General features: G+C 46.7%; 1 protein-coding gene across 2 annotated transcripts in view; it reads right to left on the bottom strand.

Moving 5' to 3' along the window:
• The window catches only part of FBXO22 (F-box protein 22), a 41,842-nt gene that overhangs the window by 5,185 nt on the left and 17,633 nt on the right, over positions 1–19,024 (bottom strand). For both annotated transcript variants that reach the window (XM_006126236.4, XM_075897350.1), the window contains exon 4: positions 18,390–18,485. In XM_006126236.4, the coding sequence (XP_006126298.2) occupies positions 18,390–18,485 (96 nt within the window). The remainder of the gene's footprint in view (positions 1–18,389; positions 18,486–19,024) is intronic.

Raw genomic sequence — 19,024 nt, 5'->3', positions numbered from 1 at the left:
CCTCCCTGCATCTCTCCATAAAGCTCTCATACAGGAACTTAATTCTTCTCTCAGTTTCTGTGGCAGCCTGCCTTATTCTGTCTTCAACTAGGGATGTTCAAATGCTATTATTTTTGTACATGTATAACCTCTGAAATTTTCAGTAGTTACATGTTTACATACAGGGGGAAGAGGGAAGCAGGTAGGAGCTGGTGCTCGCAGGGAGCCAACTTTTAAGTCTTTTTCCCATGTGTACCCACTCCTACTTCCCTCCCCCCCACTGCCTCTGATACAGACACAGCAGGGGGACGGAGATGCTTGTAACCATGAGGATTCACCAATGAGCCTATGCTCTTCAAAAGTAGGGAAACCTTTCCATGCCAAGCCAGGTCTGCATACATTCCTTATCACTGTGTTATTCGGAGAAGAATGATCTCTCACAACCTGGTGGAAGCAGTGGAAGCTATAGCTGATGCCTCTACAGCAAACTTCCATTGCTCATCTTCAGTGAACCACGGTTTGAGCCTCTGCCCTGACACCATGCCCAGACCCTCTCTGTCTTCCCACTAGCTTGCTCCTGCAGCAAGGGAAAGCAGCACCTCTCATTTGCTGGGAGAGGGTGAAACACATGGGCATTGCACAAGCCTCTGCCCTTCCACCACAACTGGAGCCATTTTTGCCCACCCATGGCCTGGCCTGCTTCTTACCATGCTAGCCACTACAACAAGACCAGCTGCTTCCCTAAGAACTCTGACATATACCGGCTGCAAAATGACAAAAAATATAACTGTGGCCTTGAATAGAACACATTCCTATTATCTTCAGAGAGACCTTAATTTTGTTCTAAAAGACTAGGCTTTACACTCTACCCTTCACTTTTCATTATGGTGGAAACAGGAATCAGCTGCTGTGCATTCCCCAAGCCCTACCAGCTGTGTGCCTGGCACAAATCCTCAGGTGAAAACGGACTAAGGAAGATATGTTCAAGGAGCAAATTCAATTCACCAACTTGGATAGGGAACGAGTAAGTGAGTGGAGGAATACATTGCTGGAGGAGAGGTGTGCAAAGTGTCAGGAAAAGAGAGCATGAGAACAGGAAGCAAAAGCACCAGGAGAAAGTGTTGTCTGTCATTCATATTGAATGTGATGGACTGCATGGTGACACTCCAGTGTTCCTTCCTGAATAGGCAACTCCCCAGCTCTTGTGGATCAACGTTCCCTCCTCCCAAAGTTCTACAGCCTCCTTTAGGAGGGACCCTGGAACATGGGGGTGGGAAAAGGGAAGAGTCAAGGGCAGCCTCACATTCAACCCCCAAGGGATGCATCACAAACCAAAAGGCTGTCCTCCTCACAATTATAAAAAAAGACAACAAATGGTCTGGTAGCACTTTATAGACTAACAAAACATAGATGGTATCATGAGCTTTTCTGGGTACAGCCCACATCTTCAGATGACCGGAGTTTAGGATATGCAGACCCAAAATAAATAGGGAAGAAGGGAGATGGGGGAAGGAGGAAAAAAAAAAAAAAAAAAAAGAGAGGGAAACAAGAGGGTATAAAAATATCAAAGGGAAAAACAAGTAGGCAGAACTGGCATCTATAAATACCTGAAGATTGGATAGATGAAAAGAAGTGGATAAGGATCAAAGGATAGCAATAGCGAGAATCTACACTGACAAAGAGCTGTTTGCACCTTCACTGAATGTTAGGTTGATAATGCCCCAGCCATCCCTCATCTCGATTGAGGCCATTAGCATGAGAACTGAACTTATGGATGAACAGTAATTCCAACACCTCTCTGAGTATTTGACTTGTAGAATTGGTTTGTGATAAGACAGCCACCTGGAGATCTTTTAAAGAGTGACTATTTAGATCGAAGCGTTCCCCCAACAGGTTTCTGTATGTTCCCTTTATGTACATCTGATTTGTGTCAATTGAGTCTTTCCATACGGACTGTCCAGTTTGTCCAATATATATAGTAATGGGGCATTGCTGGCATTTGATAGCATAGATCTAGATCAATTGCTGGATCTACGATCCTCTGATTTGGTAGCTTATGTTGTTGGCTCCAGTAATGAATTTGCTTGTATAGATATGTGGGCAGAGTTGGCACTGTGGCTGATAGCAGGGCTGGGTTCCGGGATGTTTAGGATGTGGTTGTGTAGCATGGTTACTGGAAAGAATGCATTTCACGTCGGGGGGTTGTCTGTAAGCGAGAATAGGCTTTTCCCCAAAGGCCTCAGAGTGAGAGATCATTTTCCAAGATGAGTTGCAGATTGTGTATAATGCGTTGGAGGGGTTTGAGTTGTGGATTGTAGGTGATAACAAGTGGGATTCTGTTATTCTCCCTTTTGGGTCTGAATTGAAATAGTTCATATCTGGGTATTTTTTTGGCTCTGTAAATCGGTTTCTTCATTTCTCCAGGTGGGTATTTCAGTTTTAGGAATGCTCTATAAAGATCCTGTAGGTGTTTGTCTGTCCGTGGGATTGGAGCAAATCCAGTTGTATCTTAGGGCTTGGCTGTATACAATAGATTGAAAAATGTATCTGGGATAGAAGCTGAGGGGATGAAGGTAAGTGTAGCGGTCAGTGGGTTTCTGGTATAGGATAGTGGATATTTGTCCATTATTTAATTGTACTGTAGTGTCCAGGAAGTGGATTTCTTGTGTGGAGTGGTCCAGGCTGAGTTTGATGGTGGGGTGGAAGTTGAAATCCTTGTGAAATTTTTCAAGAGCCCCTTTTTTGTGGGTCCATTGTGAGCACCCACACACTTCCTATACTCCTACCCTGGACTCCTTTTCTGTCACTGCTCTGTGTTCCCTTAGTAAGAACGCATGATTTGTGAACAACAGTCTCTTATTGCTTGTGGGGGTGAGTGCTTACAGGCAAACAGATTGAATGCAGGGACACCTCATTGAGATTGACATCCGTGACTCTCAAAATTGGCCATTCATAAAATAGTCTTTCAAAGCATCTCTGATTATAGCTGCCCCTCACTGTGTTCTCCTTACTGCCCAGGTGTCTGGCTGCTCAAAATCCATGGCTAGATGCTGTGCCCAGCATTCCACCCGGACAGATGCATTTCCCACTTACTCTCACAAATATTATTGAGGACACAGCACTTTGCCATTGTGGTGTCAATGTCATTTTCAGTGAGGTCTAACCTAGTCAGCAGACTGCAGAGCCTTCCCTTTAATTGCCCAAAACACATTCTACTTCCAATCTTCACTTGCTCAGCCTGTAGTTGAACTGCTCTGTGCTACAGTTTAGGCTGCCTGTGAACAGCTTCATGAGCCACGGAAGCAAGGGGTAGGCTGGGTCTTCAAGGATCACTATTGGCATTTCAATGTCTCAGACTGAAATTTTCCTGTCAGAGAAAAAAGCTGGAGAACTTACAGCTTGCTGAACAGGCAGGAGTTCCTAAAAATGTGCACATCATGCACCTTTGCTGACCATTCCACATTGATGTTTGTGAAATGGTCCTTGTGATCCCTGCAGAACCATTGAGAAGAAGAGGTTACTCACCCCGATAACTGACATTCTTCAAGATGAGTGTCCCTGTGGGTGCCTCACATTAGGGTTGGTGCGCTGCCGCTGAGCTTCAGAGCGGAGATTTCATAGCAGTGTCCCTGGGGCTGTGTAGGCGCACACTAACAGCCATGCGCTGTTAGGCTGCAGGCATCACACACGCGCAAGCCCTCTCCTCCCACTCCTCAGTTCCTTCTCTACTCTGAAACCATGGCTTAGAAAGGCCAGGATCCCGAAGTAGAGGGGATGAGGGGAGGGTTGTGGAGCACCCACGGGGACACATCTCAAAGAACGTCAGTTACTACTGAGGAGTGTAATCTCCTCTTCTACTTCAAGAGATGTCCCTGTGTGTGCTCCACATTAGGTGACTACAAAGCAGTTTCCTTTTAGGGAAGTAGGGATTTCGGATCTGGCAGAAACACAGGGGAAAGAACTGCCTTAGCTAGTTTCAGGTTGGAAAGAGGTCCCTGCGTAAGTGCACAGTGCTTTGCAAATGTGTGGTCGGAGGACCACGTGGCAGCTGCACAGATGTCTCTTATGAGTACTTTATGGAGGAAAACTATTGAGGTAGCCATGGCTCTGGCTGAGTGCGCCCTTATGTCCTCTGGAGGGAGCATATCTGACTGTGCATAGCAAAGCTTGATGCAATCCAGTTGGCCTGGCCCCTATTGTGGTTTGCTATTGAAACAAACAGCCTGGGAGATGCTTGGAATGGTCTCGTTCACTGCAGGTAAAAGGAGAGTGCTCTGCACAGGTCAAGAGTATGCATCTGCATCTCAAAAGAGTTGGCATGTGGTTTGAGGAAGAAGCTGGGAAGATCTATTGTCTGGAAGGATGAGTTGTACTTTGGAGAGGAATTTGGGATAGGTACATAAAGTGACTGGTCTTTTAAAAAGGTGGTATATGGGGGATACACCATTAGGGCCACGATCTCTTCTACTCATCTGGCCAAGGTAATAGCTACCAGGAAAACCATTTTCATGGCAACTGTAATAATGAGGCAGTCGCCATTGATTTGAAGGGAGGCTTAGTTAGAGCATTCAATACTAAATGCAGGCCCCATGGTTGCACTGGTGGATTGATACCTGGATAAAGTGCCCACAGGCCCTTTAAGAACCTCTTGGTGAGTGGATGAGCAAATATGGATGAGTTGTCTATCTTGAAGTGGAATGTAGTAATGGCTGCAAAGTGAACTTTAATGGAGCTTATTGTGAGGCCCACTTGTTTAAGGTGCAGAAGATAGTCAAAGATGGTAGGTAAAGGGGATGTTGAAGAAACCAACGGGTTATGAGCATACCACGTCGAGAATCTTTTCCATTTTTCTGAAGGTAAGTCTTGCGGGTGATCTGTGACCTACTGTGTATAAAAGGACCATTTGTACTTGCTGTGAGGTCAGAGAACGGAGCCACGCCTTTAGGTGTAGTGAGTGGAGGTTCGGATGGGCATCGTGGGAGCCCGTGTGAAGGAGGAGATCCCTGATGCAAGGTAAGTGGATCAGTGGGGTGTGGGACATCGCTGCTAGGAAGGGAAACCATGGCTGGTGTGGCCATGCTGGTGCTATAATTATGAGACATGCCCTTTCGCTCCTTATCTTGTGAACTACCCTGTTCAATAAGGGAATCAGAAGAAACGCATAGAATAAATAAGACATCTATGTGATAAGAAAACGCAACCCTCATTAATCCCTTGTCTATTCCTGCCCTGGTACAAAAAAGGGGTCACTGATTGTTGGACTGCGTGGCAAACACATCTATTGTAGGATGATCCCATAGGCGGAAGATGTCCACCAATATGTGCAAGTTCATTTGCCACTTGTGCCTGGAAGATGCACTGAGGTGATAACTGTGTTGTGTTTCAGGCACTAGTTCCAAAGTGCTATGGACTCTGTGCAGAGTACTCGAGATCGGGCTCTGCCCTGACAATTTATGTAAAACATTGCTGCAATGTTGTCTATGTATAGTCTGGCGTGTCTGTTGGCGATGAATTGGAGGAATTTGACACATGCATTCCTGACTGCTCACAGTTTCAGGATGTTTGTGCGCAAATTGTCAGAGCTGGACCATAGGTATGACGACGCAGACGAGCACCCCATCCTGTATGAGATGCATCTGTTGTCATGGAGACAGATGGTTCTGGTGGGCGGAAGGAGACTCAGGAACACAGGTTCTTTGGGCTTTAGTGTAAGGAATCCTTTACTATGCCTGGAAGAGCAACAACAAAAGACAGAACTATGTAGCATTTTAAAGACTAACAAGATGGTTTATTAGGTGATGAGCTTTCGTGGGCCAGACCCACTTCCTCAGAGCAAGGGATTTGGATAGTGGATAGACACTGGGTTTGTACACCCGTCCCTGCCAGCTCCGTAGGCATCTCATGTGCAGATGGGTATTGCCGACTACGAAGTTGTATGCTGCCATGTGCCCCAACAGCTGAAGGCATTCGAGTGCTGTTGTGCGGGGGCCGGATTGTAAGGTATTTACTGAGGCCACAATTTTTTTAAAACAGTCTGTAGGTAGGGATGCGGTGGCCATTGTCGAATCGAGGCATGCTCCTATAAACTCTATCTTTCGAGTAAGATAGTGTCCATTTGGCTCCATTCACCTGAAAGCCCAGGTGTTGGATTAGGTGTCTTAGAGAGCGGCAGGAATTGCTGTGTGAGTGCAACTTGAGGAGGCAGTTGTCTAGGTAAGGAAATATGATAACACTTTGTTTTCTCAGATACGCTATGACAACCGCCAGCTCCTTGAGAAGACCCTCAGGGCCGCAGATTCCAAAAGTAAGCACTTCATATTGGTAGGGTTGAGCATCTATAACTAAATGAAGACAATGTCTGAAAGCAAGGTAGATGGCAATGTGAAAGTATTCATCTTGCAAGTTGAGGGACGAGAACCAGTCATCCTTTTCCAATGCCAGTAATACTGTAGTAAGTGTTACCATCTTGAATTTTTGTTTCTGTACAAATTTACTGAGTACTCGAAGGTCCAGGACAGGCCTCCAACCCCTCAATCTTTTTTCTGTCAAGAAGTAATGCGAATAGAATCCCTTGCCTCTAAACTTTGTGGGGACTCGTTCAATTGCCCCAAAGTGTAAGAGGAGCTCTACTTGTTGAAGGAAGATCTCATGAGAGTGGTCCCTGAAGAGGGACAGAGAAGGGGGGTGGAAAGCCAGTATGGACACAAAGGGAATAAGGTAGCCTTTTTCAATTACCTGCAGGACCCATCTATCAGAGGTGCCAGTTATTGAAGAAAGGCAACAATCGGTGATGGAAGAGATTTGTTTGCATCGACAGTATTGCAATAGGTAAGAGGCTCTCCAGATCCTTGATGTGATGATCAAATTTGCTTGTGGGACTGCTGAGACAGTTGAGAATTGGTAGAGGAAGGGTGACGCCATTGGTTTCTGCCTCTGCTATGCTGCTGGTGTTCTTGTCTATTGTAGTGTTGTGTAAATGGAGGGTATCGAGGTCTCAGATAGGGCTGATATGAGAGGGTTACTTACCCTCTGCAGTAACTGACATCCTTCGAGATGGGAATCCCTGTGGGTGCTCCACCTTAGGTGTTTTGGTGCCACAGCGCGCCTGGCTGGTAGGTTTTTGATAGCATTGGCTTTGACAGCTAGCTCGCAAATGCGCAGAAGCGCTAGGTGGTTAACGCATATGCACGAGATGCGATCCTCAGTTTCTTCTCTGCCCAGGAGAAATAAGAAGATAGCACTGAAGCAGAAGGGTGGTGGTGAAGCTTCCACAGGGACACCCATCTTGAAAAACATCAGTTATTGCAGAGGGTGAATAACCCTCTCTTCTTCGAGGAGTGTCCCTGTGGGTGTTCCACCTTAGGTGACTCCAAGCAGTTTATCCACTGGAGGTGGGAACTTTGGACAGTGTAATGCCCTTCTGGTCAGGACTGAGTGTCCAAATGCAGTTTCTCTGGACACGTAAGAGTCCTGGGCATAGTGAACAGCAAATGTGAGAGTGGAGGACTAGGTTGCCGATTTTCATATATCAGACAATGAGATGCCTTGTGTATAAGCCGTATATGTCGCCATGTACCTGGTGGAATGTGCATGAAGTTGTGCAGGTGGGTCTTTGCCAAAAGTTGAGTATGCTAGCTTGATGCATTCTACGATCCATTTGGAGATCCTCTAGGAGGAGATGGGGAGTCCCTGGGATTGCTTGGCGGTTGACAAAAATAGTTGGTTTTCTGGGTTTGCTTAGTTCTTTCCAGGTAGAAGGCAATGGCCGTCCAGAAATCAAGTGTGTGGAGCGTGGCTTCTGTCTGGTTGGCATGAGGTATTGGGAAGAAGAGTGGTAAGTTAATAAGCTCATTGCAGTGAAACGGGGAGAGCACCTTAGGCAAGAACTTAGGATGAGGTCAGATAGTGAAGGGAGGGTCTGCCATAAGTGCTGCAATCTCATTGACTCTCGGGGTGGATGTTATTGCCACCAATAGAGTCATTTTCATGGAAAGGTGAAGCAAAGAACAAATCGCCATAGGCAGGGCTCGACAAATAATACAATCTACTCGCCTGTGGCGAGTAGATTGTAACCCGGAAGAGCAGGGTTCGGGCGATCTGAGCATGCGCAGAATGATCTGAGCATGCGCAGAATGATCTGAGCATGCGCAGATCGCTGGACAGCGCAGCTGGTGAGCGGGTCTCGCCGCAATTCAGCAAGCCCTGGCCATAGGTGCAAATGGCTTCCTTGTTAAGGCTCTCAGGACCAGATTGAGGTCCCAGGTTGGAGCCGGGGTTTTGATGGGTGGGTAAATGTTCTGCAATCCTTTGAGAAACTTTTTGGTAGTGGGATGTGCAAACAGTGTCTATTGGTTGATGTAAGGCGGTAATAGCGGAGAAGTGAACCTTTAGGGAACTAAGTGAAAGTCCTGAGTTTTTTAGCTCAGTTATGTATTGTATGACTGGAGGTAATGGAGCAGAAGATGGATTGAGGTTGTGGAGGTGAGCCCAGGTGAAGACTCAATGCCACTTGTACAGGTAAGTTCTGCATGTGGATGTTCTCTGACTACTAAGGAGGATCTGTTGGACTTCCTCTGTGCATTCCGTTTCTAGTGAAGTGAGCCATCGAGGAGTCAGGCCTAGAGGTTCAGGGTGCGGAGATGAGGATATTGAAGATGAACATGAGCCTGAGTGAGAAGGTGTGGGAGCCGTGGGAGACGCTGTAGGCGATCAACTGACATATGGAGCAGATATACCAGGTCTATCTGGGCCAGTCTGGCGCTATCAGTATAACGGCATTATCCAAGCGCACCTGGGTGACTACTTGGTGGAGCAACAGTATGAGGGGGAAAACATAATAGAGCTGTCTCCCAGTGTATTGTGAATACATCCCCTCGGGATTGTGTTCCAATGCCCGCATGTGAAAAATAACGCAGACACATCTTGTGGTCACTAAGTCATGAGTCTCTTGAAACAAGTTCCCTCTTATGAGACTGTCGACTAGGCAGGGATAGAAACGTTCTGTTTTCTCAGATGGGCCGCCAGTATCGCCAGGACCTTGAAAAAGACCTTTGGGGCCATTGAAAGGCTGAAAGGTAGGACTGTGTATTGGAAATGTTGCCTTCCTGCTACGAACCTTAGATACCTTCTGTGAGCAGGGTGACTGGCGACATGGAAATACACATCTTGGAGGTCGAGAGTAGCCAGCTAGTCGTCTTTGTTGAGGGATGATGGTGGAGAGGATGACCATCTTGAAGCGTTGATACTACACATGCTTGTTGAGAGTTCTGGGATTGAGGATGGGTCTCCAGCCCCCTGATTCATTCTCCATGAGAAAGTATCGGGAGTAGAAGCTGGTATTTAGGTATTGGTGTGGGACCTTTTCTAATGCATTAATACGGAGCAGGTGATTGATCTCTTGGCATAGAATAGCCTCATGAGAAGGGTCCCTGAAGAGCTGGGTTTTGGGAAGGGATAGGAATGGGATGCAGTACCCGAGTTTTATCAAATCCAGAACCCATTTGTCTGCGGTTATGAGGCACCACTGTTGGCAGAATGGTGCTAATCTGTGGTTGGATAATATGATGGTAGGTGGCTCGGGTGAGGGACGATGAATGACGGCTCTTGACCAGACCTTCAAAAAGCTTGTCTAGAACTAGAGGACTGGGATGGGGTGGGTTGGTCAGTTGACTGTTGCTTCCTCCCCTGCTGCTGCCGCTTTCCAGACTTAAATTGTCTCTGAGTGTGACCAAAAAAAGGAGGTCTGTACCTCTGAGTGTAAGGTTTATTTTGCTTTCTTTTTGGTGCAGGAGCCTGGATGCCCAACATTTTGAGTGTGGCCCTGGAGTCTTTGAGGGAGTGTAAGGAAGCATCGGTACCATCTGCAAAGAGCTTCAGACCTTCAAAAGGGAGGTGGCCAGGGCCTGTGAAGCTGAGTCCACCAAATCCAATGCGGCTTGGAGGGCTGTTCTAGCTATTACTAGCCCTTCAAACAGGAAGAATTAGAAGCCCTGGCCTAGTCAAAGAACTATGATTTGATTAGAATAACGGAGACTTGGTGGGATGACTTGCATGACTGGAGCACTGTCACAGAAGGGTATAAACTGTTAGGGAAGAAAAGGCAGGGGAGAAAAGGAGGAGGAGCTGCATTGTATGTAAAAGTGCAGTATGACTGCTCAGAGCTCCAGTATATAGAGGGAGAAAAGCCTGTTGAGCATATATGGGTTAAATTTAGAGATGGAAGCAACACGGGTGATGTTGTGGTTAGTGTGTGCTATAGATCACCGGATGAGGTGGAGGAGGTAGACGAGGCTTTCTTCAGACAACTAAGAGAAGCTTCCAGATCACAGGTCCTGGTTCTCATGGGGGACTTTAATCACCCTGACATCTGTTGGGACACCAATACAGCAGTACATAGATAATCCAGGAAGTTTTTGGAGACTGTTGGGAATAACTTCTTGGTACAAGTGCTGAAGAAACCAACCAGAGGTCATGCGCAGCTTGACTTGCTGCTCACAAACAAGGAGGAACTAGTAGGGGAAACAGAGGTGAGTGACAACCTGAGAAACAGTGATCATGAGATGGTAGATTTCAGGATCCTGATCAAAGGAAGAAAGGAAAAATAGCAAAATACACATCCTGGACTTCAGAAAAGCAGACTGACTCCCTCAGAGAACTGAAGGGCAGGATTCCCTGGGATGCTTACATGAAGGGAAAAGGAGTCCAGGAGAGCTGGCAGTATTTTAAAGAAGCCTTATTGAAGGCACAGGAAGAAACCATCCTGATGTGCAGTAAAAAAAGCAAATATGGTAGGCGACCAGATTGGCTTACTGGGGAAATCCTTGGTGAGCTTAAACACAAAAAGGAAGCTTACAAGAAGTGGAAACTTGGAGAGATGACTAGGGAGGAGTATAAATATATTGCTCAAGAATGCAGGGGAGTTATCAGGAAGGCGAAAGCGCAATTGGAATTGCAACTAGCAAGGAATGTGAAGGGTAAGAAGAAAAGTTTCTACAGGCATTTCAGCAATAAGAAGAGTGATAGAAATGTAGCCGTGTTAGTCTGTTGTAGCTGAAACAAAATACAGGACTATGTAGCACTTTAAAGACTAACAAGAGGGTTTATTCGATGATGAGCTTTCGTGGGCCAGACCCACTTCCTCTGATCAAATAGTGGAAGAAAATTGTCACCACCATATATACGGTATACACTAATGGTGGCAGGTGTTTGCCAAAGTTGTGGGATACATAAGGGTGGGATACATGGGGAGCGCAAGCCTTGTGGATGGAGAGGCATGGAGGATGCTGGTAAGTTTGTGTTGGGTCTCTGGGTCTGTCGTTAAAGAGGTGTTCAGCTACCCTTTTGAAAAGGTCTTGAAAGGCCTTGAAGTCGTCCCCAGATGGGGATTATGTAGGCATGAGTGTATCTCCTGGAGAGGGGGAGGCACGTGTGTGAGTGGGTGAGAAGAGGTAGTGGACTCATCACATATTGATTGATCAAAGTCATTCCGGTCCCTTGAGGTATTAAGGTACAGAGTGGATGCGGGTCTCAAGTAGAGCTGAGCAGCATGTTGATGTTGTTGCTGCTGAGCCCTGTAAGGTGCTCAGGGGTCCCAGTAGGGCCACGTGGGAGGCACTGGCATAGGTGGCGGTAGCCACCGTGTAGGTTGCCAGTGTGGTAAGGTTGGCTAAGAGCAAGGGAGTTTTCGCCTGAGCATGGAATGTCTGGGAGGGGTTGCAGTCTCCTCACCATAGAATGAAGGTACAGCTTTGTCTGACAGAGATATGGAAAGCCCCTCTGAATGGGGGGGGGGGAGAGGGGGGATGAATCAGTGCCTAATAAAGGTATCGGGGCCACTGAAGAAACCATAGAGTTGTCAGTCAATGTATAAAGGCAAAATGGTGACATAGGTGGTAGAGAACCTTGTGCGTGCATAGGTCTTAGCTTCACCCTGAGAAGGGAAGGTGCAGGTGCTGGGAGAGGTAATGGTGCTCTAGTGCCTGCGTGTCCTTATGCCCAGTACTGCAACATGCAGGTGGGTTTGATGACACAGTTGTGCTGTTCTGATGTTCCAGGCTTGGGTTTGTCAGAATGCTTGGACATTTTGGCCAGGTCCTTAGATCCTCGGGGTGCGGTAGGAGAATGTTGCTTGTCCGGAGCTACTACAGAGGATGAGAATTCTCTGTTCGTTGCTGCATGTGCTCTCTTATGTTTAGAAGCAGCAGAGCTAGCAGCTGTGGCAGGTGGTACTGCCTTATCAGACATTGCCACTGGTGACCAGGGTCAGATGCTGGTCTGTGAGAGCATTCAATGGGGGTCCAATCAGACTGAAAAACCCTCGCACTCGGTTGATCCAATGTCTCAATTTTCACTGATGACAGCAAAAAACAAAGTAAAAACAAAGTAAAAATATGGTATGATTATAAAAATCACTGCCTGATGACTAGGTTCATGGCAGTAGATAAGTCCACTGTTTGAAACAACAGTGATCCTGCTTAGGAGATGCTGCGCAAAATTATTTTTTTTTGTAAATATATGAAAAGCGGTATTTGTCAGCCATGTGAGAGAAGGCTGAGGAAAAAGCTGAGGAAAAAGAAAAATCTCCTCAGAATCTAGGAGGGCTCTGAGGGGTGCGGAGTTTGCGCCCGTCTCCCTGAGGGAGACATCAGATGATATGATGATTCACGCTGTAGTAGTAAAGAAAAACTAAATACAAAAAGATAAGATAAAGAAAATAAAGAAAAAATAAGGCTAGTTGTCTCTCTGAGGAGAACTGCAGAGCACACGGCGGGTTCCGACTGACGCCGGTGGCGGCAAAGAAGGAACTGAAGGAATCGCATCTCGCGCATGCACATTAGCCACCTAGCACTGTAGTGCTTCGGTGCATGTGAAAGCTAGCTGTCAAAGTCACTACGATCAAAAACCTTCCAGCCAGGCGCACTGAGGCAACAAAACAATTGAGGTGGAGCATCCACAGGGACACTCCTCAAAGAAGAACTATATTGCCTTTTTCTAGGTGCTTGGCTGTGGATTCCCAGAGATTGCAGCATTACTCTGGAGTCCTTCACTGAGTGGAGAATTTTGCTGGTGTTAGCTGAAACAGCTTCTTGCCGTGGAAGGGCAGATCATCTACTGTAGATTAAATCTCCCTGGGTAATGGAGTGGAGCTAAATCACGATGCCCCTCTCATTACTACCGATGTTTCTGTGGAACGTGTGGCAGTGTCCACAGCATCTAAGGCAGCCTGTAATGCTGTTCTTGAAATTGTGTGACCTTCAGAAATCAATGCTATGTATTGTTTGGTGAGTCATTCAATTTGGTGTAATTTCTGCCATCACATTTGCTCAATAAAGCTGTGTAATTCGAAATGTGTAATTGTGAAGTAGAAGACGTATATATTTTGTGCCTGAATGCGTCAAGCCTTTTGCTATCACAGAGTAGACCGATATTGTTGCTGCTTGTATTTTTATTGTGCAGCCTCTACCATGAGAGAGTTAGGTGGTGGGTGAGAAAAAAAGGAATTCTGAACCCTTGGGTAGGTCATAATATTTCTTATCAGTTCTTTTAGCCATAGAAGAGACTGACGCCGGAGTTTGCCACAGCGTCCTTGCTGGTTCCATTACTGCTGGATTAATTGGCAATGCTATATTTGATGGTGTTACTGAATGCAGTATATCTGTTAAATCATGTTGATTTTCCACAACCTCCTGGAGATGAATGTTTAATTCCGCAGCTACACGTTTAAAAAGGTCTTTGAAATGTGCAGCAGCATCTGAAGTCATTGAAAGTGGTTCCCCATCTTGTATTTTTTTGGAGGAGGAGTATTGCACTCCTGTGTCACTCTCGGCCCTGCTGGTGTTTCCGGTAATATTGCCATTTGTCCCAGTATTGTCAATATGGGTAAGGCTCAGCTGGATAGCCATAATATGGAGGCATCTTCCCAAATCTGGGAGAGTAAGTACTTTTAGCTGTGTAAGGAGACTCCTCTAGTGAAACCCCCCTAAAGAAGTCATTGTCAGATTTGTATGAAAATTTTTCCTGAGAGAGTGATCTCTGTGATGTTAACATAGTGGGAGAGCACTCAAGTTGCAAAAATGGTGAGTTAAAAGTGGATGAGACTATTAAGTCTCTGTGCTAAGTATAGTGCCCAACCGGTATTCCTAGTGTAGTAGTGGGGGGTATGGAGACACACTGGGCGCCTCTGCAGTGGAAGCTGAGGTGCTGGTGAACATAGTTGGCACTGCACTCTCATGCTGCGTCTGCAAGATCGTATCATTGCCGGATGGTGCTGCAGCCACTGAGGTAGGCAACTTGAAGCCTGACGCCTCAGAGCGCAATTTAGTGCATACTCGCTGTTTCTTTCTGCCGAGGGCTCCAGCGACCCAGAGGTGTCACAGGTACCGAGGTGTGGTGCCACCGCTGCTCTTGGCACTGGCTGTGAGGGGGATGGCTGTTTCAGTGCCGTAGCCTCTTGAAGTGCTGAAGAGACTTGCTTTTTGGTGGAGCTTTTCGGATCCCTACTGCTTGAATTCATAAGGCTGTTGGGCCCAGATCAGAGGCTGGTCTAAGCAAGTTTTTCTAACAAAAATAATTTGAGTCGGAGGTCTGTGTCTTTCTACGCCTGAGATCTTTGCACAGTGAGGGCCTTTCTGAGAGAGATGCTGCTCTCCAAGACAGCGGACGCATTGTGAGTGACCTTCTGAAAGCAGAATATGCTCTTTACATGAGGTGCAGCATTTAAAGCCAGGTGATCCAGGCATGGTCAGAGACTGCAGGGAAGGATTAACTGGGAGAAAAGAAGAAAGCTCCTTATTACTAATTAAGATTTCTTTCTTCCCTTTCTTCACTTTTTTTTAAACTAATGAAATAATTAATTAACTATTATAATGAATGTAACTGGTTTTAAAAAGTATAATCATGTAGACACAAAGAAGCTAGGGAGTACTGCTGAGTCCATCTGTAGCCGAAGGCGGTACAGAAGGAACTGGTGTGTAAGGGGGGAGGGCAGAGGAGAGCTCACGCATGCACGATGCCTGCACCCTAACAGAATGCAGCTGCTGGTGTGTGCCTGCGTGGCCCCAAGGACACTGCTATGAAATCTCTGCCCTGAGGCTTGGCAGCGGTGCACAGACCCTAATGTGGAGCATCCATAGGGATATCTCTCAAAGAAATAGCATCTTTCACAGTTTACGTATTCCTTTGCAAGGTGGTTGGGTGTTCCATCTATTGCTCCACCATAGTTAGGGAACCCCAGCTTGGCAAAGCTCTCCACTATATCCTCCACATGTCCCAGAGTCACTATCCTCTATAGCAGAAAGGTATTGATTGCCCCACTCCAAACTGATTTCCAACTGACCAGTAGCTCTCTGGTATTGCAAGCTTATATGGGGTTATTGTCATTTGCTTCTTCACTGTCAGAGCGAGTCTATTCTTGCGCTTCGGGGTGAGGGAAAGCAATTTTGCAAAGTTCCATAGAAAAATAGAGCTGGAAGAGACCTCAGGAGGTCATCAAGTCCAGCACCCTGCCCAAAGCAGGACCAACCCAACTAAATCTTCCCAGCCAGGGCTTTGTCAAGCCAAGACATAAAAATCTCTAGGGATGAAGATTCCATCACCTCCCTAGGTAACCCAGTCCAGTGCTTCACCACCCTCCTAGTGAAATAGTTTTTCCTAATAGCCAACTTAGACCTCTCCCACTGTAACATGAAAATTGCCTTGTTAATGCAAAGTTTTGCAGCCACTGCTGATTGGCCCATACCTGCATAACAATGCAGTCCTACCAGTCAGTGCTTGTCTCACAGCACCAGAATTAATTGTGTCCAGAGGATCGAATAGTGGCAGCATTTGCCGCTCGCTCAAGTCAAATGCTTCAAAGAACAGAATATTCATGGTCTCCTGAGATTCTTCCTTGTTCTGGCAGACTCTGAATATGCTCTGGATATAATCCAGCATTAGGCACATCAAGATCAAAGTCAGCATCATAAAGCTTTATGATGAACAAGATGCACAATGAGGTCCATGCTCATGCAACAAGCAAAAGAAAAAAGGGTGCAAATGGACTGTTTGCCATTGCAGTGGGGAGGGAGGAAACTAATGCACTATAGGCCTCTGATGACACATACTCCGAACCACCTGCTGCAGTTTTGGTCCCAGTGTGTCCTGGGAGCATAACCCAGAATGCAAAGGAGAACAGAAAGTGTAGGACAACTACCCAAGTGCATTGCTCTCCAAGTCAACTATTCTGGGTAGGGATGTCAACCTTAGTCGAGTACATTAACCGATAAGCCTGGGTTTACTGGTTAATCTTGTTGACTACATGCAACACACAGCCCTTATCAGAGGCAGCTGGTGGGGAGGTAAGAGCCTGTGCCCATGGGGAGCTGGCTTTTAAGTTGGCTCTCCATGAGCACCGGATCACGCAGAGGTGCCTGACCCCCAACCTCACACTGCTGTATCGGCTCACGCACAGGCAGCAGTGCTAGGTGGCAGGGGGCTCTCTGGGAGTGGGGCCAGGAGTGCACTGGCTGCTGGCCCCACCCCCAGGAACTATCAAATCATGTAACTGATAAAATTTGGTGCGGTTACATAATTATTCAATTACACAGTATCTAACATCCCTAATACTAGGGGGGCATTATTTCAAAGGATGTCAAACTCTTGCACACAGTGGAGACATGCACCTTTGACTTTACAAAATTGGGCACTGAAAGTCAACCTTAATAAATTCGACCTTATCTCGTAGTGTAGCCATGGACCCAGCCTGGATAAAAAGTACCATTTGGATCTTAAAACAATAAAAACACCATAAAATTGGATGTGTTATCACAACTCTGATAGATATTATAGTGCTTTCCAAAGTTTGTGTCTGAAAGTCTAGACATCATGTTCAAGTCAGTGAAGTCTGTTATATCATCAACCTTTATATATGACTGCTCAGCAGCTTTCTCCAGAAGAAATTCCACATTGGCCATCAACTGATACTGAAGGCTTTGGCAAGAAATGGCTCGGGGGCCAGATCTGGTCCACCAAACTTTTTAATCCAGCCTGTTCTTCTGGAATCACAGAGTAGATCCACGCTGTTCAATGTGGCTCTTTGTGCTGCCCGCTGGAGAGGGGGAAAGCTTCATACTCTGTCCCTGCCACAGCACAATCTCTCAACTCTTAATTGCCCCAAACCATTCAATGGCAGCTAAGACATTATGATGGGGGTGGGGGCAGCATGCTGAAGCCTCCCCTGTACCGCGTAGTCTCACATGAAGCTGCCAGCTGCTTTGAGCAGTCTGGAGCTGCTGGTAGGCATGGAGCCTACCTGAGGGTCCCAATGAGCTGCTGCCTGGGAGCCGCCTAGGCAAGTGCCCCTAGCTAAAACCTGACCCGGGCTCCCCATCTCCTCTTGCACCCCAACTTCCTGACCCAGGTCACCACCCTCTCTCGCCCCAGGTCACCAGCCAAACCCTCTGCACACACCCCACCACAGGTCACAAACTCCCTCCGAAACCCTGTACCTCCTCCTCAAGGCCAGAATGCTCTTCTGACCCCATATCCCCTCCCAGACCCTGCACCACAATCCCCTGTCCCATTTCACAACCCCCTCCTTCACTCCCTCTCAGATCCCAACACTCTCCTCTCTTCTACACTACCCCAAGCTTCCTTCTGCACCCAGCCCCTGCACCCCATCCAAAGAAAAGTATGGCCCTTGACCATTTACCAAAAATTTGGAGTGCCCCCCATTAAAAATTATTGCCCACCTCTGCTTTAGCAGTTTTTCCCAAAAATCAATCTTTTCTATGGAGACCAAAAAATGCGAGTGAATAAAATTCAAATCACCCCATGTAACTCAACAGCACTGTCATGAATTCTTTAAACTGTAGTATACCTTGCTCACTTTAGAACTAGTAGACAATGAGACAGTAGGTCTATGCCTCATTTGAGAGCATCTGGGGCTACCTCCAGACTGCATCCCTCTGCCAACAGAGGAATGTAGATTAGGCACTTCGAAAGTTCAAATGAGCTCTGGATTTAAATATCCCTGGCTTCATTTGCATATTCATGTTCGGCTGCTGTGCTGATCAAACGCCCTTTTGAAAATGAAAGTGAAGTCTTGCCATGGCTCTGCCGACAGCGGGGAGCTTTTTCAGCAGATCCTGTACTCCTCAAAAAATGAGTACAGGATCTGCCAAAAAAACTCCCTGCTGTCGGCAGAGCTGCGGCTAGACTTTACTTTCACTTTTGTAAGGGCGTTTGATCAGCACAGCAGCCGAACGTGAGTATGCAAATGAAGCCCGGGATATTTGAAGCCCGGGCTCATTTCCACTTTCGAAGTGCCTAATCTACATCCCTCTGTCAGCAAAGGGGTGTAGTTTAGACACACACTGGGAGTCTGAGTCATCTTGAAATCAGGTTGTTACATGACTATACATTGCTCCTCTTACCTACAATTCCAGGAGCGACCATTCCCAGAACTTGGCATCGTTTTGGCAACAGCTTTTCTAGTGCAACTGCTGTTTCTTTACTATTTCTTTTCCTTGCTGTAACAAAAGAAGAGGAAAAAAACTAAGGCACAGAAAGGTTAACGTGATTGGCCACATTACACAGAGCCTCTGACTGTACTCAAAGACCTCTAGTCTAAGCAGCAACAGAACTGACTTTGCATGTGGCTTAAATAATGCCTTACCATCTAACCCATGCTATGAAACAATGCAGCTCATTAGCCACCTTGTAGCCCAGCGGGGCTCAGGGAGGGGCTCCTCCCCTCTGGAGCAGTCACTCCTCCCCACTACTCCCTGCTTAGTCTTTTTGGGGAATTAGCTGTGGCTTTTCAGCTCTGGGGCAGTCCACAGTCTCAGATAGCCGTCAGTGGCAAACAGTTCTCAGGCCTGACTCTGAATCAGGGCAGAGCAGTCGGCAAATAAACAATTCAGGGCCCACGCCCTGGTTCAGGGTGGGGTGGCAAATAAGAATGGTTTCTGACCTGTTTGTTTAAGTCCCACTCGCAACAAACCCAGTTGGGTTCCCTTGGTCAGGTAGGGGTCTGGCAGGTTCAGGCTGCTGTTCAGGAACAGCTAAG

Source organism: Pelodiscus sinensis, chromosome 14, assembly GCF_049634645.1.
Source record: "Pelodiscus sinensis isolate JC-2024 chromosome 14, ASM4963464v1, whole genome shotgun sequence".
NCBI classification, from domain to species: domain Eukaryota; kingdom Metazoa; phylum Chordata; order Testudines; family Trionychidae; genus Pelodiscus; species Pelodiscus sinensis.
The sequence above is the reverse complement of the archived record's forward strand: the minus strand, read 5'-3'. Positions and strand labels throughout refer to the sequence as shown.